General features: G+C 56.3%; 1 protein-coding gene across 1 annotated transcript in view; it reads right to left on the bottom strand.

Annotated features, from left to right (window-relative positions):
- Positions 1 to 5,751: 5,751 nt before the first annotated feature.
- PRRX2 (paired related homeobox 2) overlaps positions 5,752 to 23,178 on the bottom strand; it is a 52,106-nt gene continuing 34,679 nt past the window's right edge. Inside the window, exons 2-4 of the mRNA XM_040632053.1 lie at positions 11,897 to 12,084; positions 11,066 to 11,244; positions 5,752 to 9,960 (exon numbers count right to left, since the gene is read on the bottom strand). Of these exons, the coding sequence (XP_040487987.1) occupies positions 9,825 to 9,960; positions 11,066 to 11,244; positions 11,897 to 12,084 (503 nt within the window). The 3' untranslated portion in view covers positions 5,752 to 9,824. The remainder of the gene's footprint in view (positions 9,961 to 11,065; positions 11,245 to 11,896; positions 12,085 to 23,178) is intronic.

The raw sequence follows: 23,178 nt of genomic DNA, 5'->3' as shown, positions 1-23,178 counted from the left end.
AACCACAAATGCGAGTCCCCATGGGGAGTCTGTGTGTGTGTCTCCCAGACTCTTGTTCTGAGATATATGTGGCTTTCGTCATTAAATGGAGAGTCTGTCCCGCTTGGCCCACCACCTTGTGACATCTTGCCTGCCAATTCCTGGGGTGCACCCCCCAAGTTGATCATTTTCGCTGGACAGTTTGTTGGTGGGCGGGGCTGCCAAACTGACAGGACAGGGTCCTGGCAAACACACAAACACACCCTGATCGGGGTAAGCCATGCAGCAAACAAGCTGCTCGGACCCCCAGCCGCCGCCTCCCTCGGGTGAGTAAGAGGGTCTATCAAGTCCGTGTTCACAGATGAGGACACTGAGGCTCCAGGAGGGGAGCACCGGAAGCGCGGGGCCAGCTCTGCAACTGGCCTTCAGCTTCTGAAACCCTGCTCTAACCACTGTCCCTACTGCCTCAATTCCCCTAACTGCCGCCCCTTCTCCCCAGGATCTGGGGAAGCCCCTGGGCACGTCTCCCTCCCAACAGCCTGCAGCCCCTGAACTTCTGCCCTCGGGGGCTGATGGACCTGCTGGGTGGGGGCCTCAGAACCGAAAGGGCACCTGGGCTGGAGAGCCTGCTGTTTGCTAAGCCTTGATTGGGCGCCGTAGTGACCATCTTTTTTCACTTATCCTTAAACCGATCCCAGGGGGGAGGCATTTCTGCTTTTTGAGGAGGGAAGTAAGGCTCAGAGGGGAGGAGTCACTTGCCCAACGTCCCTGAGCTGGGGTATGGTTAAGGCCAGAGGGACAGACCCAGTGTTTTTATATTGTAATATTTTCCTTCCTGGGGCAAAGAGGGGCTGAGGGGGCGCCGTGCCCAGTGCAGAGCTGGACGACGAGGGCATCTGACACCGACGGGAACCTTGTGAACTCAGGGCCTGCGTGAAGGGGGTGGCCCCATGGAGCCCCTGTGCCTTGTCCCCCATTCATCCACCTCTGTGGAATCCCCTTAGGTGTGGTGCCAAGCAGGGGAGGGGGGGCAGCAGGATGACAGATGGTGACAACCCCAAGTGCCAGCACCCTAATGGGGGAGATGGGGCAGTGGGAGCACAGGGGGAACCTTGGAACCCTGCTGGGGAGGAGCTTCCAGGGGGAGGCAGCAACTCACCCGAGAATGGAGGTAAGACAGATTTGTTTTAGGGGGAATATCCAAGCTGAGGAAATTGAGGGGCAATGCTGAGCAGAGCTCAGTCTCCTGGGGTCTTGTGGCTGGGAAGTCGAGGGTGGAGGGTTGTGGGAATGGAGGGAAGATGGGGGGATGGAGGAATGGGGGGAGTTGGAGGGGAAGGGGCTGAGGGAAGGTGGGGTGTGTGGAGGGGAGGGTGGGGTGGAGGAGAGGGTGGGGGTGGAGGGAAGATCTGGGGATGGAGGGGAGATGGGAGGGGGAGGGGTGGTAGGAGGCATAAGGAAGGTGGGAGGCAGAGGGGAGGAGGGGAGAAAGGAGGTGAGGGGTGGGAGGGAGAAGAGCGAGGGGAGGTGGGTGGTGGAGGGAAGATAAAGGAGTTGGGGACATGCAGGGAATGAAGCTAAGCAGGTCAGCAGCAGTGGGGCTCATCTGAGGCTTTGGGGCCATGTTGGGGACATTGGAGGGGATCAGTGTAGCTGGGTCTGTGTCCTAGGAGGCGCTCTGAGAAAGCCAGCAAAGTGGAGCTGACGGCCAGGCAGGGGTCCTTGCTCACTGAGCGCCATGGACAGTACCCCCCTGCCCGCCCGGGATCGGGAGGGCCAGGGGAAAGGCAGGTGTGAGCGGAGAGCAGGGAGGGGCCCGTCCAGGGTGCTGTCAAGGGGCAGTTGGCAGGAGCTTCAGGGTTTTGCAGGGGAAGAGGACGCCCAGGGCCCTGTTCTGCTCCTGCCCCCTGGGCGGACACAGTCCAGGAGAGGGGAGGGCTGGGAGCAGCCTCCTGGCAGCAGCTGCCCTGAGGCTGCACACCCAGGCCCCGGGAAGCCAGCGCCTGTTTCATAGCAGGCGAGATGAGCCAGGCAGGGCCCCTGAGACCAGACCACACTGCTGAGCTGGTGCACTCGACCACCCCCAAGGCCGCCTAGGGCGCCAGGTACTGAGTGCGAGCTGTCCTGCCCTGGTCCCCGTGCCTGCCACCACCCGACCTGACTTGGGCCTGCTCTCTGGAGCTACTCCACCCTCCTGACCCAAGCTTGGGATGGGGGGGTGAAGGGTGGGCTGTGGGCGAGGGCTTTGCAGGAAGCCCAGGACAGGTGATGGCTGGTGGTCTCTGTCCCATGAGGTCCCCCGCCAGGAACTCCTGGGGCTCCCTGGTCCAGTGGATTCCTGGTGTGAGAGAGACCTAGAGTCACAGGCAAGTGTTGAGAGGGCAAGGAAGCCTGATTTCACCATCCTGGAGGCAGGGACAGGATCTGGCGACCCCTGCAGAAGCAGAGCCCAATTCCCACGGGACCCACAGAAGCCTCTGTGTGTGTGTGTGTCCCTAGGAGGCCACTGCCCTCGGGAATGGGCTTCCAGGCTGGCCAGGGCACATAGACCAACCCCTTCTAGTTCTAAGTGGGCTGGGCCTCGGGCAGTCACAGAAGGGGGGGTGTCTGTCCGGCAGGGGGAATCCAGCCAGGCTTCCCAGGAGAGGTATCCTTTGAATTGGAACCTGAAAAGGGGATGGGTTTTTTGTTTTTTGGGTTTTTTTTTTAGCTGTTAATTATATGTATGAGGAAGGGTCAATGTCGTAGGTTCAGAAACTCCAGAAAAGCTCAAAGAAGAAAATAAACACCTTCCATACCCCTCATACCCTCAGCATGCAGGGGCCGTCCTGGGTCACGCTCCGAGCGCTCCGGGACACTCACTTATGCCCGAGGCCATGGGGGCCTGGGTCATAGCCGGATCCCGGAGCCTACCCTGGGCCCCCACGGTGCACTCCCCACCCAGAGCCAGAGGCTTCTCCTGCGTGGCTTCCAGCCCCCTCGGAGGGAGGCTGTGTTCTCAAGAGGCTGGCCTCTTCCTGATCTTCTTCACTGTTGGTCTCTTCCCCTAGACCGTGCGCCCCTGGGAGTCAGGGGTTTGGGTCCCTGCTGTTTCCTGCTGTGCCCATGTCCCCAGGTCTTGGAAGAGCACCTGGCTACTAGGATGTCTCTATGAAGTGAATGAATGGCGTGTAAAATGACTATCTCTGTGTGCGTGTGTGTACATATAACACAGAGATCGGGACTCACGAGTGCTTTTCTCCGGGGTGGGATCCTCGACAGAAAGTGCTTGTGAAGGGTTTCTCGGCACTGGGGAGACGGTGTGTCACAGTTGTGGGTGGCATCAGCGGCTCACAGTGACACCTGTGGCTCCCCGGCTTGCAGCCAACGGGTCAGACTGGCTCTTTTGTCATCACTCGAGATTTTCCTTAACGGATCTCTGCGCTTCCTCCCGGGGCTCTCTATGGTCAATAACACGAATTTTAACAGCTCCCTGGTATTCCATCATCCTGGGTAACCTTGTCATTTATTTGATCTGCCCTTACTGTTGGAGAAATTAATTCTCCAGGCTGCGTCAGCATTAGCAGTGCCGTCATGGGCATCTGCGAACAGAAATCTCTGTGCGTGTCCGTTTCTTGAAGGTACGTATCCAGAAATAGAATTACTGGGTGGAAGGCACGTGTTTAAGGTTTGTGGCATATATTGTCCTCCAAAAACATGGTTCCAATTTGGATGGGATTTTTAAAAGAGTTTTGTCACGTTTTAGTATCCAAGTCGGGAAATTTACAAGTGTATATACAAAGACCAGAGACCACCCACAATCCCACGTCCCTGAGAAAATCACTGTTCACATTATGGTTTATTACTTTCCAGATTTTTTTTACAATGCTTATTACGTATATGCATATTATATGTAATAGGCATAATATATTTATGTATCTATGTATATTAAATACATATAATATGCATCTAAATACATATAATATTTGTATGTATTTAACATGTATAGACACAGATACACCATGTATCAGTGTGTGTGTGTGTGTGTGTGTGTATAATATCTCCAAAAGAGACTGTGAGGTAGGTCATGTTTCTGTACCTCTGGTCCTTGGAGGGCCTGCCGTGTGGCCACTCACAGGACAAAGGTTGCTCCCCTCGGTATCTGTGTCTGCCAAGAAGACTTGGAGTAGCTTCACTTTTTAAAGTGTGAATTATGAAAATAATAGGGTTTTTCCTCTCATTTCCAAATAAAAAATTATAACATTATTCTTTTTCAAACTACACAGAACTCCCCCAGACACACGGAGCTATCTTCTGACTGTCTAGAATTTGACTTTGCACAACATTGTAACCCTTGTTGGAATGTATGTTCAAGGCCACAGGGGAACAGCCTGAGGAAGGAGTGTGGCAGGGAAAAGGGACTGTCTGGAGGGATTATCTGGAGAGTCTGGGGCAGGGGGCAAGGTGGGGTGGGGGGGGAGTTGAGGCTGGACAGGGAGAGCAGGGCCAGATGGTCGAGCCCCAAACACCTGGCCTGGGTGATGGAATGTTGCCGAGAGAGACCTCGGGAGCCACAGGAGGCTTTAGACAGGGGAGGGATGAGATCAAGACTGGGTTTTAAGGCAAGAAATCTGCCAGCTTGTGCAGAATGGCCTGGAAGGAGGTAAGACAGGAGGATCTCCCTGTGGCTTGGCAAATAATTTGAGCAAAGGCTTCGTTTCTCCTGTGTAGTGGGTCTGGGGTTGTTGGGTGTGTCATGGGCAGAGGAAGGCCAAGCTCAAGGTGGACGGCCAAGCTCCATCTCCACCTGTATTTGTTTTCTATGCCGTGTAACAAGTTGCCACAAATATAACAGCTTAAAGCAACACCCACTGATGATCTTACAGTTTCTATAGGGCAGGACATGATCATAAAGTTTCTATAGGGCAGGAGTCGGGGCACAGCCTGACTGGTCCTCTGCTCAGGGTCTCACCAGGCTGCAGTCAAAGAGGCTTTGGGCTGAGGCCCCACCTGGAGCTCAGTGTCCAGTCAAGCTCATTCAGATTTGGGCAGAGCCAAGTTCCATGAAGTTGGTTGTAAGACTGAGGCCCTCCACGGCTGGGGCCCGCCCCTCCACAGGCAGTTCACAACAGGGCTATTGGGCTATAAGGCCGGCAGGCAGGAGAGCATCTCTGTGCTCTGAATCCTTTCTTTCGGGAAGACCTAACTCTCCTTTAGAGGGCTCACCTGCTTAGGTCAGGCCCACCCAGGATAATCAGTCTCCCTTTCGATCAGGTCAAGTCAACTGATTAGGGACCTTAATTAAATCGGCTAACTTCTTTCGTTGTTTTGGTGAGAAGCAAGTCAGAGTTTCCACCCACACTTGCACGAGGAGAGGGGGCTACCCCGGGGTGAGAATCATAGGCCATTTTAGAATGCTGCCTAGCACCCCACCTCTTCTCTGAGAACACCTTCTGATCTCCAAGTGGCCATCCTGACCCCCATCTCTGAAGCTCAGTGCTTCTGCGGTGTGAACTAAGGGTTAAGAAGCTCTCTAACACACTCTTTCTAATACAGAAAAGAGTTACTGATGACCACAGATCTTCAGGACCTGGGGGACCGAGGGTGCAGTCACAGCTCAGGAAGGGGGCCGCTCCCTCACAGGGGACACGGCGGGGAGCAGGCACATTTTCTGTCTTTGAAGAGCTCTTTATGCAGTTGAGACACTGCACTGGCCTGCTCGCTCTGTTTCTCTATAAGGTTATTAGCCACAGGACAGAAAATACGCAGACGAGCGGATTGCAAGCCGCGATGAGCATTTAAATTATAATATTTACATTTGGGTTTGTGTGCTTCCCAGAGTTTTCACATTTCATAGATGAATGTCTGCTAAACAGCTCAGCACATACTGGTGTTCCCCCCCAATGTTGGATTCCTTCTCGAAGTGGGGCTTTGAGATGGAATTACTGGTGACAGCATGTGAACGTTTTCACGACCCTTGGGACATTTTCCGGAAGGCTTGTGCCCATGTTGACGCTGTGACCCCTACTGGTGATTTGGGATTTGCTCGTTTCTTCGTCTTTCGAGAGAAGGCTGGGTCAGGCGCGGCGGCGAGCCCTGATGGTCGCCCAGCTCTGCGCCCAGCTGTAATCCCACAGCGCCCTCCAGGGGTGGGTGACAGAGGTGCAGGGGCTGGGCCTGCCATTTTGCTGGGGTGCTCGCAGAGTGTGGGCACCAAAGGGCCCCTGAACTGTGTGTGCTGGGTTCTCGGGGCAGGAGCCGTGCTCTTGCACCCCAGGACGGGAAGTATTCTGACTTCCTCCAGCTCCACTCTGTGCCTCTCCACCGTAAACACCAAGCGCTCGTTTATAGAAGGTGACTCTGTGCCCACAGTCCCGGGAAGTGGCTTCGGTTCTTATTACCCGTTGTTAGCCCCATTTTACAGAGGAGGACACTGAGGCTCACAGAGTGCCTTGCCCCAGATAAAACTGGTCTCTATCTCTCAGGTTTGGGGTTTTGCGAGAGCCCAGGCTGCCTTTTTTCTCTTTCTTCCAATCAAGTTCTTTTATTTTGCACAAACAAAAAACCAAACAAACAGAAGCAAAGGCAAGCAATGTCCTCTCCCAAGTGGGCGTGGCCAAATGGGCAGAGAGAGTCGGAAGGAGAAAGATTCCAAGTTCTCCCAGCCTGGGACGGGACCTTGGATACCTTATCCTCATAGAAAATTCTATCCCAGGACGGGGTGCCCAGGGGCCTGCCCATGGAGCTCTGCAATCAGGGGGACACTAGCGACAGCCTGTTACAGGGAGGGCTGCTGTGCCCCGGAGCAGCACGTGTAAACGATTAAGCCGGTTTGTTTTCTCTAGCATGCTTGGGAGGAAGTGACGTTGACATCCTTGTGGCCCAACGGCACGGCCAGTGCCTCCGTGGGAAACAGGTCGCCAGCTTTTTCTGAAGCTGGTGTTCTTGGGACCCGCCTTCTAGGCCCCAACCAGAGCCTTCTGCCCAGTGTGACCCCGTCTCTGCTGTGGGCCACCCCAACCTGGAGATGCTTCGTGGCACCCTCCTTTTGGATGAGAAATAGAAAGACCGCCATGCCTCCATCTGAGCACTGGAGCTCTGGCCGGTGCCTGGGCTGGCCTGTCGCCTGCTTTCAGCTCAGTGCTTCTGGGGAGGAAAGAGGCCTGCCTGCCTGGCTGCCAGGAGGGCACTGCTCTGGTCCCCCATGGGCCACCGGCCTTCTGCTGGTGCGGATTCCTGGGTTGGGGGGAAATGGTAAGCTCCTCACGAGGGAGGAGGCTGCTCAGGCCAGGACGGCCCCCAGCTCTCGTCTTCATGGAAGAGCAGGCCAGCATCTTCCCGACACCCCTACCAGGCAGTTCCTGGTTCCAGGGTCTTCTTCGTCCCGGGCACTTCCATGTGCCTAAGCCAAATCCTGGCCACCACCTGGCCCCCCTCGTCTCCCTCAGCCCATCATCCGGTCCTTAACCCCTGCCCCTGCTGTGTTTGGGACACTTCCCAGACCTGCCCACTCCATCCCCATCTGGCCCAGGTGCTGCCGCTCCTCCCTGGACATCTGTCCTGGCCTCTGCAGGGGCCTCCCTGCCTCCACTCTTAGCCCTATGGCCACTCCTCCACACAGAACCCCGGGGGGCGGGGGTGTCCCTCCACCGAGCCAATCCCATCCATGGCTCCCCACCACCAGGATAACATCCAAACTTCTAGATCTGGCCACACCGGCCCCACCTGAGCCAGCTTCTGCTTCTCTCCACCTTCATCCTGCACGGGGAGATCCAGCCCTGGAATTGTCCCCGCTGGCCCAAAGACACAGCTTTTGGCTTGACCCAGGGCCTTTACACAGAAACACTTCTGTGTAACATTCTTCACGGTTCCCTTAGCCAGAAACACTCTTCTCTCCCACTCTCTTTGTCTGGCCAACTCTTCATCCTTCCAGGACACCTCTTCCAGGAAGACTGCCCAGATGCCTTAGACTAGCTTTGGGGCTCCCTGTGTTTGGTGTGGCCTCTGCAGCAAGGGACCCCATATCAGTTCTCTGCTCTCTCATCAGGGCCCTGGAACACAGCAAGTGTGTCCTATTCATTCAGTGAATCAAAGGTAAATGGAGGCCCAGAAATCACTTAGCCAAGGCAGAGGCCAAACTGAGCAAGCCAAACCCCCCCCCCACACACACACACCGTCCAGGGCACAGTTATCTCCCCTGCTCAGGCTCTCGTAGTTAGAGAATGCCCCCTCTCCACGCCTTCAGCCAGAGCCCCTGCCTCCCCCACCGTCACCGGCGCCTCACACTCTCCAATTGGCCAGCCACGAGGAAGTCACACGGTGAGCGTCTGGGGCTCGTGTGCACATGGGAAAAGGGCAAAGCTCAGTGCCCAAGAACCCGGTATTCACGGTGAAATCCCAGACAAAGTATGGGGAAGAAGATCTCGGGGTGAATGGGGGAGAATGGGGAGGGGTCCTCACCTCACCGAGAGGTGTAAGTACTGTACCTTCTAAAACAAAAATGGGGGTTGTCTCTCACGCAAGGGTTGTCACGAGGCTGTGACCTGTTTGAGGTGATCTAGGAGACGAAGCCACGGGGGGAGGGCTGACACTTTGGGGCGCTTTGCTGCAGCATGGGCAGGCAGACTGTGGGAGAAGAGGGCCCCCCGATTGGCTCCATTGGGGTGTGATCGCTGTGTCACAATGAGGGCCATCACCAGGAGGGGCTGGTCATCTTTGTGCCCTCTAGGGGTCGGAGAGTGCTGTCCTACTTGCTGGGGGCTGGTTGAGGTCACTATCCACAGAAATGCCTCTGAACTTCCCAGGAGAGTGTGTCCCACAGAAGGGGCCGTAGGGGGCCAGGCGGAAGGGGCTGGCTTCAGACCACTCCCTTCACCCCGGTTTCCTGCAAACTCCCTATGAGTGATGTCATTAGCTGGCGGTACATGTGTCCTCTGTCACTCCCAGTTATCATTTTCAAAAGGTGGATGGACTTGGATAAGGTCTTCTGGTGCCCTTGCCTGTTAGGACCACTCTTCTGTCTTTCGAAGCCGCGTGTGACCTCCACTCTGCACCCCCACTTCCTGGGCCACTTGCCTAGTAGGCCCCTCTACGATCAAATGCCCAGGAAGGTCCCATACCTTCTGCATGCCCAGAGATAAGGCGTTTAATTCCAGCATCTGCCCCCCCCAGTCTGGCCAGCCCAGGAATCCATGGTCACCCACCCTGCCCCTCACCGTAGGGCAGAGGGGACACTCCCTGCCCAGACAGGGAAGGGATCCTGCCCAGGGTCACACAGCAGGGTTTCTCCTAAACACCTAGGTGCTATGGGGTCCAGGACAAGCCTCTGTCCTCCTCCCCGACTCCCCACCCGTGGGGCTCTGCTGGATGATGGACGGCTTCATTCATAAAAAGGCTCAGACATGACGGCATCTGGCCCCGCCACGCCTGCTGGTCTGAGCTGGGCCCAGGGCGGTCCCTGAGCCTGCCGCAGGCCAGAGAGGCCCCCAGAAGGCCATCCACTCAATTGCTTTGCTGCCCTTATCCGCCCTCCCTCGAACTTTTTGGGGCTTAAAATTTTTTTTATTTCTTAAAGACGAAAGCTTTTCGGTTTTAAAACACAAAATAAATGCAGTCCTTCATGGCCTCCTGCTCCGCCTCTGGCCCAACCCCCCCGAAGGTCATGGGCCAAAGTCTCCCACGCTGTAGACAAGGAGCTGCCGGCATCTCAGTTGCCTCTTGGGCCCAGGAGTCCGGACTGGAGAGAGGGGCCAGGAGAGCCCAACCCACCTGTCCTGGAGACAGCGGACAGGAGAAGGTCACTTTCATGTCTGCCCTCTTTGCCGTTGCTCGACCAGGGAAGCAGCGGGGTCCTGGGGGGCCGGCCGTCAGTTCACCGTGGGCACCTGGCTGTGGTGCAGGCTGAACTCCTTGGCCTTGAGACGGAGGCTGGCGATACTGTTGGCCATGTTGACTCCCGGGGTCGCAGGGCCTGAGCCTCCAGGGCTGTAGGGCGGCACCGTGCTGGTGGCGACAGAAGGCACGAGGACATGTAGCTATGGCTGGCATGCTGCCCCAAGCTGACCACTTCTTGCTGCCAGCCCTGGACCCCAGCCTCCCCTCCTCACCTGACTCGCCTGGGAAGCCCTCCCCCCAGGGGCCGGGCATGACTGGGGCTGCAGGATTCGGGGAGGAGTCAGAAACACCCACAGCCGGCACCGGGACGCAGAGCAGCCTCTGTGCGCTTGTGGGCATCCCTCCCTGGATCAGGGGCTCCTGAGAGCAGAGCCTGGGTCCTGCCCACCCCCAGTGCCTGCGCTGGGCCTGGCACACAGCGGGATGCAGGTGGCGGGAACACACACCTGTACAGAAGGGTGCCTGTTCGTTCTCCTGCTCCAGGTAAGGACAGGGGGGAGAGCTGGCCACCACAGGCATCAGGAGGTCTCTGACCCCACAAGCCGGCCTGCTGGGTCTCGCCTCCCCCAAGACCGGGGCTCCAGCAGAGCGCCTCACACAGACTAAGGGGCAGGTGGCGCCCCCTGGCGTTGCGGGTACGGAAATATATCTCCCTGGCACATCTTCCCTCTTCCCTCCTGCCCTGCCTCCTTTTTCCAGCTTTGACCAGGGCAACACTGCCCAGAAGTTAGCACTGGACCCCGGCCAGGACCCCTGGGCTAGGGAGGCCATTCCCTCAGCCCTCCCAGCTAGGGAGGTCGACCCAGGGCCCTGGGGCTCTCCTGCCAGCCCAGAAATCTTCCTCCTGGTTTCCAGCGTCCTCAGGGTGACAAGGGTTCTTCCTGCCCCCTCCGGACGGGCTTCATCTTCTTGCCTCTACACATTCATGCACACAGGCGTGCACGCACAACCGTGCACACGCGTATCCCTACACACCCACACCCACGCAGGCACACTCATGAGCATGTGCACCTACTGATGTGGAAACACTCGTGTGCACACGTGCTCACACTCATGCAACACTCACACGCACACGCACACTGACTCACACACTGAGGCCGACCCGGGCTTCAGGGTGCCTGCGCACCGTTCACAGCTCCCCGCAGATCCTCAGAGGCATCTGGGCCCCAAGAGGCCCCGCCCCCTCCCGACCGGAAGGGGCTCCTGCTCTCACCTGTAGGGGGACGAGGCTGTCCAGGAAAGATAATCCGGACTCAGGGCGGTGGGCCGGGGAGCCACGGGCTGCTCGATGGCGGCCTCCTGGCTGTAGGACTTGAGCAGCGAGGCGGAGCGGTTGGCCAGCATGGCCCTCTCGTTTCGGCGGAACTTGGCCCGGCGGTTCTGAAACCAGACCTGGGGGCGGGGGAGGCGTGCTGAACCGGGTGCAGCAGGCGGCAAAGGGGACCCGCATCCTTTGGGAGGCAGTGCGTGCCCGCTCTGCCACCAACTCTGGGCTGGCAGCTTCCCCTCTCCGGGTCTCGCTTTCCTTGTCTGTAAAATGGGGATCTTCTGCTGCGGGGGGCGGGGGGGCGGTAGTGTGCGTCGGAGAAAGGGCGAGGGAACGCGTGCAGGAAGGCGAACACGAGCTCTTCGCTGTTACAAGGTGGTAACCAGAGAGGGGCGAGCTGAGCACTGGGCTCCGAGCCGGCACCGAGCAGCCCTTAGCCCTTGAACACGACTGTTCCGTATCACAGCCTTTCACACCAGGCACTGCTCTCCGTAAGCCCTTGACAAATATGTTACCTCCTTTAATTCTCCTAAGAGCCCTATAAAAGAGACCCACGTGGTCCTCACTTTCCAGGGAGGCACCTTCAACACAGAGAGGTTAAGTAACCTGCTCAAGGCCACACCGCTAAGTGGCAGGGCTTGGATTTGAACCTCAGTCCTGGCCTCAGATGCTCGGGCTCTTCCATGCGTCCCCCCCGCAGCTCCGTAGCCCCAAGTGAGAGGTGGCTGCGCGCTCTTCATCCCCACCCCCACCCCGCCCCAGGTGCGCCGAGCTCACCTGCACGCGCGCCTCGCTGAGGTTGACGCGCCGGGCCAGCTCCTCGCGCACAAAGGCGTCGGGGTAGTGCGTGCGCTCGAACACGCGCTCCAGCGCCTGCAGCTGGCTGCTGTTGAACGTGGTGCGGTTCCGCCGCTGCTTCTTCTTCCTCTTGGCGCCGCCGCCACGCCCCGGGCTGGGGCACTCACCTGCGGAGGGGCCGAGGGTCAGCAGGTGGGTGGCCGGCCGGCAGGGGCCCGCCCTGCGCCCGGAGGTGACGGTGCCCAGAGGCTCGGGACACAGGCAGTAGCTCGGCAGTTGGCACGAGTGCTTCCTGGTGTGTCCCCCTCGCGGATGGATGGATGGATGGCCCAGCCCCGGGAGCAGCAGCAGATCCCTTGAATCCACACCTCCCTTCATCCCTTCCACTCGTATTAACCGAGCACCTACGATGTGGCAGGTGCAGTGCCCACGGGAAATAGAATAGTGAACAAAAGCAGCCGGACCCCTATCCTGGAGCCAGGGCACAGGCTCCCGCTGCCATAAGGGACAACGGACCTGTCCAGGGAGGCCCAGGAGACCCCTGAGTGTCCTCGGCACCAGGCCCAGGCCCTGGGGCACGGTAAACCCTCCGCGGATATTGGTTGCGGACCTCGAACCCATAACCAAGAGCAGTAAGAGTCACAGTTCCGCGGGCCCACCGCTCACAGGCTCTTTAGCACCTGCGATCTTTGCCGGCAGCAATCCTATAGAGACAATGGCTGCCATCCTCATCACCCCCCAACTTACACGGGACGAGGGAGGGGGGTTCAAGGAGGCCAAGGTCTCTGGCACGAGTTCAAGCACCCAGTCAGTGGTAGAGGAGGGATTTGGACCATCAAGCTGGCACCAGAGTCCTGGTCCTATTCACCAAACCCACCTGGCCGGCTGCTGAGAGCAGCCTTCTAGAAGGCCCCCAGTGCAGAAGGGCATCTTTCTGCACCCTGAGCACCTGCTGTGTGCCAGGGGCTGTGCCGGGTACTGGGGAGAGATGGAGCAGACGGAGGGAGACAGGCCCCAAATAAGATGCCCAGTGCTGGGGGACAAAGGTTACACCAGGATGCAGGAGGGTACTCAGCTCTGGCGGGTGATGGGGAGATGATCAAGGAAGGCTCCTCAGAGGAGGTGATGCTTGAAGTGGGTTTTGAAGGACGTACAAGAATTTTCCAATCAGATCAGAGGGAGGAAGGGAAGGCATCTGAGGCAAGGCACAAGAGGTGGGAATGACGGGGGGGGGACAGCCACTATTGCCACATTTCCATTTTATCGGGGGCAGAACTGGACTCGACTGTTTGTCCCTGAGGGCCCAGTTCATTGCCCACTCCTCCAGGGAGCCCTCCTGACCACCTGAGTCCACGTGGGATCCCCTGCAGCACTCATCCCGCACACACGCAACACCGCCAAGCTCAGCACTTCCTTATGTATCTGATTTTATTAAAAATGGATATTTTAATAACCAAGTAATGTCACTGCTTGTCACAGGAATAGATTCAAATACCAGAGAAGGCTGAGACGTAAAACAAAATACTCCCCTCTCCCCAGCTCCACTCCCCACGCTTTACAAGATTACAAATGTACATTTTTAAAAAATTTACAAGCATGAGATCATGCCGAACACCCTGGTGCTTCAACCTGCCTGTTTTGACCTGGTAATAGTCAGATGCCATTCCATCTCGGCACAACAAACATAACCCTCTTTATGGGGATTGTTCCCCACACTCTATTTTCTCTCGCGTTCCCTCCCTCCACCCAGAGGAACATATTTTTTATTTTATTTTTTCAAAAGATTTTATTTATCTGAGAGAAAGAGATATCACGAGCAGGCAGGAGGGGCAGAGGGGGAAGCAGGCTCCCCAGTGAGCAGGGAGCCCGGACGCAGGGCTCGGTCCCAGGACCCTGGGATCATGCCTTGAGCCAAAGGCAGACGCTTAACCCACTGAGCCACCCAGGCGCCCGGAACTTATTTTTTAAGGCAGTTTTTGCCTTATCCTTCCGGCATTGCTTTTTGCAAATATAATAAAATGCGTATAATATTTTCTCCCCCTCTTCTAGCAAAAAGCATAGCGAGTACTGCTCCACACCTCACTTTTTCCCACTTAGCAGTAGAACCCGGGGATCCCTCCATCCAGTGCGTGGAAATCATTCACACTCCTTTCCACAGCTCCCAAGCACTTGGCTGGGGGACTCCCCTGTGGTTTATTCTCCTGGAATCCTATCGATTGGCCCCTGGCGCGTTTCCAATCTTTTGCCACTAAAAGAATGCCACGATGAAGAACCACACGCAAACATGATTTTCTATTTTTGCCAGTGCATATTTGGGACAGATTCCTAGAAGCGGGATCACTGGGCCAGTGAGAAAAATGCCAGAAGTGGCCAGACTCCCCCCGCCCCCAAGGCTTCCCACCAGTGGTGTTTGGGAAGGTCTGTTTTGCCCAGTATGGACAACAGACCATACAGTCAACCTTTGGGCGTTGAGTCCATACTTTGTATTTTTGCCTCCCCAGTTACACATTCCCTTAACACATCCAATATTCTTCCAACAATGCTGGGTATGTGCTCTGCTGAGCATCTAGAATATTCCAGACCCAACAACAAATACCACTCAGTCCCTGTTTTCAAACAAGCTCCCACGTTAGCCGGGTTTATTGACTCTTGAGCGACAAGCTGATTCGACTGGAGGCCGAAGCGTTCCATGAGACTGGTAAATAATGATCGTGGGAGCAGATGGGGGTCTTGTCAGGCAGGATGCAGGGCGGGGCCTGGGGAAAGATGACCTTACAGCTGAGTTTGGACGGTAGCTCTCAACGGAGTGCAATTTTGCCTCCAGGGGACACCTGACAGTGCCTGGAGACATTTTTGATGGTCAGGACTGGGGGTGGGAGGTGCCACGGGGGTTGAACGGGTAGAGGCCGGGGCTCCTTCAAGACAAGGACAGGCCCCCACACCAAAGAATCGTCTCGTTCACAGTGCTTACGGCGCTGGTCTAGCGGGACGTTCAGGGCTGTTGCAAACATAGGAGTCACATGTGGGGGCAGGGGGGTGGGAGCGGTGGCAGGGAACCCGAGTGGCCCCAAGGGAGCCGCCTCGTCCCCTGGCCGGGCTCCAGCCTTCTCTCCTCACCCCTCTCCTCCAAGAAAAGGCGAAGATGGATGAGAATGTCTGGTGCCTGAGAATGTCTCTCTGCCCCACATCCCTGCCCCCTGGAGCGGGAAGAAATCTAAACCAAAACAACAAACTGAAAACCGGGTGGTGATCAATAGCCCGAAAGCAGGATGGAAGCTTCTAGAACACCAGCCATCCCAGAGACGATTTCCGTCCCCCTCCAGGCAACACTGTTTGGGCACACGCCCAATGCAGAAAGCATTTCAGCCAAAAAAGGAGACTTTTTCGAGAAGTTTCTGAGCAATTCAAAACGGAGGGTGTTTAAATGAAAACCAAGCGGGCGCCGGAAGAAACAACTCGGCTCTTTCGCCAGTTAAACTGTGTGGTGACTTGGAGCCTAAACCCTCACGCAGAGGCATTCAGCGCCGGGCCCCCCACAACCCCAGACCTCCCACACCAACACCAGCTGCTCTCCTCGCGGGTCTGGGGTCTGCTCTCTCCGGGGTCACACCAAGGGCGCTCCGATGGGGCACGCTCAGCAAAAGCTGGTTTGGCCCACGAGTGGTGACAAGCGTCGCCCATGCTTCCACCCACTGAGTCTTTGGGCCCGCAGGCGTTACCCCACTTCCCGCACAGGGAGACTGAGGCCGAGGTGGTACCTCTAGGTTGGAATTCCTGTTTGTCAGAAGGCTCCGCCGGCCCAGGCTGTGGGGGTCTCCTCCCTCACCCACCTTGCTCCTAGGGAAGGTGACACAGGGGTCTGTCGCAATCTCAGTCCTGGCTCTAGGAAGCCTACAGCCTCACGTCACCTCCCTGGTGTGGAAATGCCCCTGGATCTCCATCCCGGTCTGGGGCGGGGGGGGGCGGATAACAGAAGTAGGTCCCTCGTCCCTCGGCACCTCTTTGTTCCAAAGCAAGACCTCACCTCTGGGAGCTGTGAGGGACAATGGCTTGCCCAAAGTCACACAAAGTTCCCATGAGGAGCAGAGTTTAACTGGGTGCCAAGAGCAGAGGAATTGCTCGATACATGGTCACTGCCCTTAGCCTTGTTGCTTCTGTGCAAACGGCTTTGTGCCCAAGGTCAAGGGTCTTTCTCCCCGGCCCTTTGGTCCCCTCGCCCTAGTCCGTGGTCCCCGCTGCGCGCAGAGGCTGAGAGGCCGCCAAGGACACCTCAAGCAGCGTCCTGAAGGTGACCCAGGACTCGAACCCACGGGCTGGCCTCTGCTTCCCAGCGAATGTGCTGGACATTGGTGACCCGACGTTCCTGAGCCACCTCCGGAGAAGCGGATCGTGGTGGGCGTGTGTGGCCCTCGGGGGTGGGGGAGGCCCAAGTGAGGCCTTTCCAGCATTTGGAAAAGAAATACTCACTAAGCCTCCGGCCAGCGATTCCTGGGGCCCTGCTCTTTCCAAGTCGGGCTGTGCCCCAAATCTCCTTTTGTTCAGTAAAAGTCCTGCTTTTTTCCGGGGTTCAAAATTGAAGCCCGAACCCGCCCGCGGTTACAAGGGCTGCTTAGGTGCCATCGCGAGGGGCCGGATCGGGCGGGAGAGAAATGTATTCGGATGGGGGGAGGCCTGCCGCACTCTCTCTCCCTTAAAACCAAATTACTTCGTCCCCGATTACATTAGGATACAAAAAAATGACCTGTGCACAGTTTTCTGCCATTAAATTATTTCACACATACCATTTATTTGGCTGACTGCGGGCCAAAGACTTTTAAAAACTCTGCTTTCAGCCAAATGATCGAGTGTTCCTGGCTCCTCTCCCCTGCACCCATGGTTTTTCTTATTCCGTGTAATTTAAGGGTCTAAATAGTCTGGAGGGAATTAACTGCAAATTCTTCCTAAGACAAATAAACCCAGGCTCTTCGTTTCTGCCTTTCTCAAGCTGTTGAGAGACACTCTCTGTTTGTTTTTGCTTCAAATAGTCAGTTTGCGCCTGACCCCGGGGCCGCAGCGAGCTCCAACCCAAATAAATTACTTTTATTAATTAGCATTTATTCTGACCAAATAAGCAGCCCCTCTCCCCCCTCCGATGTGATCTCTGCCAACACGTTCACAAAAATAAACAGCGGGTCCCCAGGACCTTGATGTGGATTTAACAAATTAACACCGGGCCTTGGTCAAAGGAGCTCCAAGCTGCAGAAATATTTACAGCCAGGAAAGTCGGAGGAAGGAAGTGGAGGTGGAGGGCCCGGAGGGCCTGCAAAGGCTTCAGCCCCCACTCCCAGGTCTCCTGGAAGAGATGAGGGTTCCTTTGAAGGACCCCTGGTTCTGCCTGGTCGGGCTCAGACGGGAATTCTGGAAACTGCCCTGAGCTGTCACTGAGTGCCACTAGAGGGCGCTGAGGGTAACCGCTCACCTCCTTTGGGGGAGAAGGGAGAGGCCGGACTGCCCAGTGGTTGAGGCTGAGGCCCGGCTCAGCTCCCCAGCCGAGTGGCTGAGGGCAAACCTTTGAACAGCTCCCAGCCTCGGGAATCTCACTGAAAAATGGGAATAACAGGAACTACCTCTCTGGGTTTTACAGATAAGGAAACTGAGGCTCCCAGGCTTAAGCAACATGTCAAAGCCATCTGACTAGGAAAGACTGGAGCTGGGATTTGAACCTACAGGTGGGCACAGAGCCCAGGCTCTTGGCCCCTTTGGCATGGGGCAGCCGGTCCTAAGAGAGCCTGCACCGCCATCCCCCCCTCCCCGTTCCTCCTGCAGGGGGGTTCTGACGGTCTCTCCACGGGCTTAGGGTGAATGGTACAGCCAGGAGGAGGGAGACTGAAGGCCGCAGAGGTGTTTCTGGAGCTGGGTGGGGTGTGTGCGGAGCTCCCGGGCACACAAGCTGGGGCCTGGAGTAGCATGCCGGAGGGAAAGGCATGCAGGCTGCCCAGCCGGTAAGACCTAACAGGGCAGGGCCAGGGTCAGGCATGGCACTGAGTCAGGCCGGCAACATTGGAAGGAAGAAAGGAAGGAGTGACAGGAGGAAGGGGGAAGGAGAAGAAGCATGGTCCCTGGAGCCCTTCCCGAGGCGGCCAGCCCCACTCCAGCCAGGATCCCAAGCAAGGAACGTAAGAGCTGGTTTCATGTCCAGCCAAGCTGGCCTTGGTCCCGAACACTGAGAGACCAGGCCTAAGACACAAAGGAGGGGCTCAGGTCCTCTGGGGAGATCACACAGGCAGACTTCCTAGCATCACCTCCCTGGGGGCCCCCAACAGCCTCCAGAGGGGCAGGCAGGGCTGTCTCTGTCTTAGAGAGAAGACAGAGGGAAGCCCAGAGAGGGGCCAGGACCTACCCAGGGTCACACAGCAAAGAAAGCCCATTCCCCTGGCCCTTTCTTTTCTGGATACATCCCTGGTAGCCCGTTTCCAGGGAGAATGGAGAGAGGAGGTAGGTCCAGCCTCCAGCCCAGCCCTGGGCATGGTGAACACAACAGACTGATGGAGCCTTTCTCTAGAAGGCCTTTCTGGCTCTATCCACTGGATGGGCCCGGTGCTCAGGAGGGCTCAGGGCTGCTGTCCTGGGTTTGTGGCCTCCTTGAAGTTGGCACTCACATTGGACATACACAACCCTCACTTGCAGACCCCGTGTATACCGTTCCTGGAATCACAACCCTTCCTCTCTCCCTCCCTGACTCACCTTCATGTCTCAGCAGAATGCCACCTCCTCCGGGAAGGCCTCCCAGAGGCCCTGTCGTAGCTGTGTCACACTGTAGAGTAAATGTGGGGTCATTTGTCCAACAGGGCCTGGAACTTACTATTTTATGTCCCTCTGGAACCCAACACAGGGCCTGGCTTAAGGTAAACATTTCACAAATATTTTTTGAGTGTTGAGTAAATGAATGAATGAACAACCTGGGACTCTGACACCCAGACTCCCCTCCCCGCCCCCAGGCCAGTGACCCGGGTGGTTACCAGGGGACCTAAGCAGGCGTGGGCTGACCCTGGAGTCTGGAGGAGACTGGGGGAGGCTCCCACAGATCCCCTAGAAACCATGTGTTTGGGTCTCTCTGGGGTCTGGAGCCTGTCCCTTCCATCCACAAAAGCCACGATGTGCTGCATACACTTCCACAGGATGACCGGACCCCCTCAGAAAACCCAGTGGAGGGGCCAGAGCACCAATGGGATCTGCCTTACCAGACGGCATGGGCTCTTACCCACCGCAGGGCCTTTGCCCAAGCTCTTCCCTCTGCCTGGGGCACTGCACCAGTTCTGCCTGGCTCAGGCTTACCCAGTCTTTAGTCTGAGCCTAAATTCCCCGCCCTGAGAGGCTTTCCCAGCCCGCGGGGCAGGCCAGATCTCCTCGCTACAGGCTTCTGGGCCCTCTCCCTCTCCCACACATTTTGTAACAAAGTCGGTTTTCTGTTTTGGTTTATCTATCTCGTGCTTGTCTCTTCATTTAACTCAGCTCCAGGAAGGCAGGGACTGGGTTTGCCTTGTCACCTCTAGATCCCCAGGACCGGGCAAGAAGTTTGGTTTCAAACAATATTTCTGAATGCGTGATTCTTTAAATGAAGGAATGCCTCATTCCAGAAAACAACGGGAAATCCCAACATCCAAAGCCCGTTTGCCTTCCCCTCCGAAAGGCCGGACAACGGCTACTTAGATGTGACGCCCAAAGCACATGCAATTAAAGAAGGAAAGATGAATTGGACTTCATCCAAATTCAAACTTCAGTCAACACCAGCAAGAAACTGAAAAGACAACCCACAGAATGGGGAGAAGGTTCCCAAATCATATGCTTGGTGAGGGGCTTGTATTCAGATGATGTTAAGAACTCTAAGACTCAACAATAAAAAGACAAGTCACCCAATTAAAAATGAGCAAAGGATCGGGGCACCTGGATGGCTCAGTCAGTCAAGCGTTTGACTCTTGATTTCGGCTCAGGTCATGGTCTCAGGGTCGTGGGATCGAGCCCCTTATTGGGCTCTGCTCAAGGTTCTCTCCCTCTCCCTCTGCCCCTCCCCTAGCTCGTGCGCGCTCTCGCTCTCTCTCAAATAAGTAAAATAAATCTTCCAAAAAAGCGAGCAAAGGATCTGAATAGACATTTTTTCCAAAAAAGATAAATAAATGGCCAACGAGCATGTGGAAAGACGCTCAGCGTTAGTCACCAGGGAAATGCAAATCGAAACCACAATGAGACATCCCTTCACACCCAGTGGGTGGCTAGCATCGAAAGACAGATAATAACAAGTGTGGGCAAGAATTCGGAGAAATTGGAACCCTCGAGCACCGCTGGTGGGAACATAAGATGGTGAGGCCACTTTGGAAAAGAGTCGCGCAGGTCTTCAAAACGGTAAATAGAGAGTTAGCATCTGACCCAGAAATCCGGCTCGTGGGTATATACCCAAGAGAAGCGAGACACATATCCCCACGAAAACTTGAGTACGAATGAATGTCCCTCATAATAGCCCAAACCTGGAAATGACCCAAATGTCCATCAGCCGATGAATGGGTAAACAAACCGTAGTCTGTCCACACAAGGGAATGTTTCTCGACTGTGAAAAGGACTTAAGTGCTGATTCATGCTATGACATGGATGAACCCTTAAAAACATGACTTATGTTTAAAAATATGATACCAGGTGAAAGAAGTCAGTGCCGTGCATGAAAGACTGCATCATGTATGATCCCAATCTTAAGAAATGTCCAGGGGCGCCTGCGTGGCTCAGTGGGGGAAGCGTCTGCCTTTGGCTCAGGTCATGATCCCAGGGTCCTGGGATCGAGCCCCGCTTCGGGCTCTCTGGCTCAGCAGGGAGCCTGCTTCTGCTTCTCCCTCTGCCTGCTGCTCTCCCTGCTTGTGCTCTCTCTCTCTCTCTCTCTGTCAAATAAATAGATAAAATCTCAAAAAAAGAAAAGAAAAGAAATGTCCAGAAAAACTAAATCTATGGAGACAGAAAGTAGGTCAGTGGCTGCTAAGGCCTGGGGGCGGGGAGGGTTGGGGTGGGGAGGGAAGGAGGATGACTAAGGGGTGCAGGGGTTTTTTAGGGGCTGATGGAATCGCTCTAGTGATGGTTGCACAATTGAATATATTAAAATTCCCTGAAGGGCCCACTTTAAATGGTATGTGAATTATATCTCAATAAATTTTCTTTAAAAAGAAGTACACAGGAAAAGGCGGAGGGGCAGAGAGAGCCACTGGGATTAGCAGAGAGTGGCAAGGAAAGGAGCCCATCCCTGGACGTGTGAGGGGGCTCTGGGAGGGGCGTGAGAGTGGGGGACGGGGCTGGGTAAGGCCCAGACGATGGCTCCCCCATCTTTGCGGAAACCCTCAGTGGAAAGCTGCACAAAGCAGATTCCTGGGACAAAGCGTCTCCACAGGGGGGCTGCCACGAGCCAGGGGGCAGGTACAGGTGGGGCCAAAGCTTCTTTGGCCCAGGAGCCTTTGAAAAATGGGCTCATTGAGCCCAACAGGGGGAGCAGAGACAAAGGTACAGGATAAAGAGTACCCGTGTCCCATTCTCAGGCACAGAAGAGGGCCAGGAGGTCAAGGCCAGCTACAGCTGACCATCTCAAAGGCTCTGGGTTTCCCGAGCCTCCCCTCGTGCCCCCCAGGCATCTGGGTTCCACCTCTGGCTTCAGCAGCCCAAGAGCCCAAGAATCCAAACTTCCAGGCTCCTCTGGCCACATCTGTGGTCGGCCCAGGCTTCTTCACTCCCCAGACCCCAAAACCACCTCCAGAAAGTGGGGGCACCTGGCTGAAGTGGGGCCCCAGGGGGGTTGGGAGTCAGGAGGGAGAGGAGCAGCCCTCGGCTCAAAATTAGGTCTGAGAAGGAGGTTAGCGTCTGTCCGTCTGGTTTTAATCTAAGGTTGGTGGCCAAATGCCAAATTTATTGTAAGACCTACATTTTAATAAGGGGTTGGTATTTGGAGGAAAGCTACCCCCGTTAACCATTTCCAGACCAGGGTGAAGTTGTTGTTCAGGGGCCAGCGTGGGGCTTTTGCCTCCCAGTTATGAGCCCGGTTCAGACGGCCTCTCGAGACCTGGGACCAGCACGTGCTGGGAGTCAGGGTGAGCGCTGGTGGCCGGGAAGCGAGATGTGCTGACTTCCCATAGCTTGGTTCTAAAACCCGCCAACAGCTCTTGGTGCTCAAGCCTGTGACTCTTGTCTTCTCAAGGACCCAGACCTGAAGGGACCTCACAGATCATGTGCCAAAACCCCTTATTTTTGCAGATGGGGAAACAGAGGCAAGGAGGAGGGGGCACTCCCAGCAAGGCAGTGGGATCCCAAGTTCTGCCCACTGCAGTCCCACAACTGAGGATACACATTTGTCTCCTTCCTGCTCCCTCTGTCCTGGGTTGGGGTGGCTGTGGGGGTTGGGGGGGACTTAGGAGCTGACCCTTGACCCAGCAATCGGGCATGCTTGGGGGCAGTGGGGGACAGGCAACCAGCAGCCCACCCAGAGAGCAAATGACTGCCTCCCCTTGCCCCCGCATCTCGGAATGAGGAAACCCCCCTCCCTTTGGGGCCTCAGTTTTGCCACCTGTGCAGTGGGGTGACAACAGTGACTACTCCTCCCAGTCAGGGCGGCACAGACAGGACGGAACAGTCTAGGGCTTTCCTGAGAACGTGCTAGACGTGGTGGGGCTTTACACAGACAACCGTTCTCCCACTAGGATTCTTCCCAAACGAAACCCAGGTCCTGGCTCGCTGGTTCTTCCCCTCTTTCGCTGCTGAACCCCTTGAGGAATCTGAGGAATTCTATGGGCCCGTCCCCCAGAAAAACACAGGTGCACACACCATTTCGCATGGAACGTTCGGTGATTCATAGACTCTGAATCCTGTCGGCAGACCCCGCCCTGTAAAGTCAGGTTTCTTTGGCCCCAGAAGAACCTGTCCCTCTGTCCCTGTTCCATCTGGGGGTCCCCAGCAGCTCCCCCCCAGCAATCAGCCAAGACTGAGGCCAGGGCCATGGGCCCCTCCTCGGGGCTGGCGGGAGCTGGCGGAACCCTGGCTCTGGGACCACGCTGTGCTCCCCGAGAGGTTGACCTTTAAAGCATCGCTGGAGGGTTTTTATGACCCGTTTGTGAGTTCCAGGCGCACTGGAAAATGTGTTTGAGGCTCGGCTCCGAGGAGCTCCAAGGGCCGTCTGGAGCGTTCCTGCCTCTCTCCTCACCACAGCCGGGCCTGCGGGTGAGACAGAGGACTCCTTCCCCACCCTTTTTTTTTTTTTTTTT

Source organism: Ursus maritimus, unplaced genomic scaffold (genome assembly GCF_017311325.1).
Source record: "Ursus maritimus isolate PB19 unplaced genomic scaffold, ASM1731132v1 scaffold_17, whole genome shotgun sequence".
Lineage (NCBI taxonomy): Eukaryota > Metazoa > Chordata > Mammalia > Carnivora > Ursidae > Ursus > Ursus maritimus.
The sequence above is the reverse complement of the archived record's forward strand: the minus strand, read 5'-3'. Positions and strand labels throughout refer to the sequence as shown.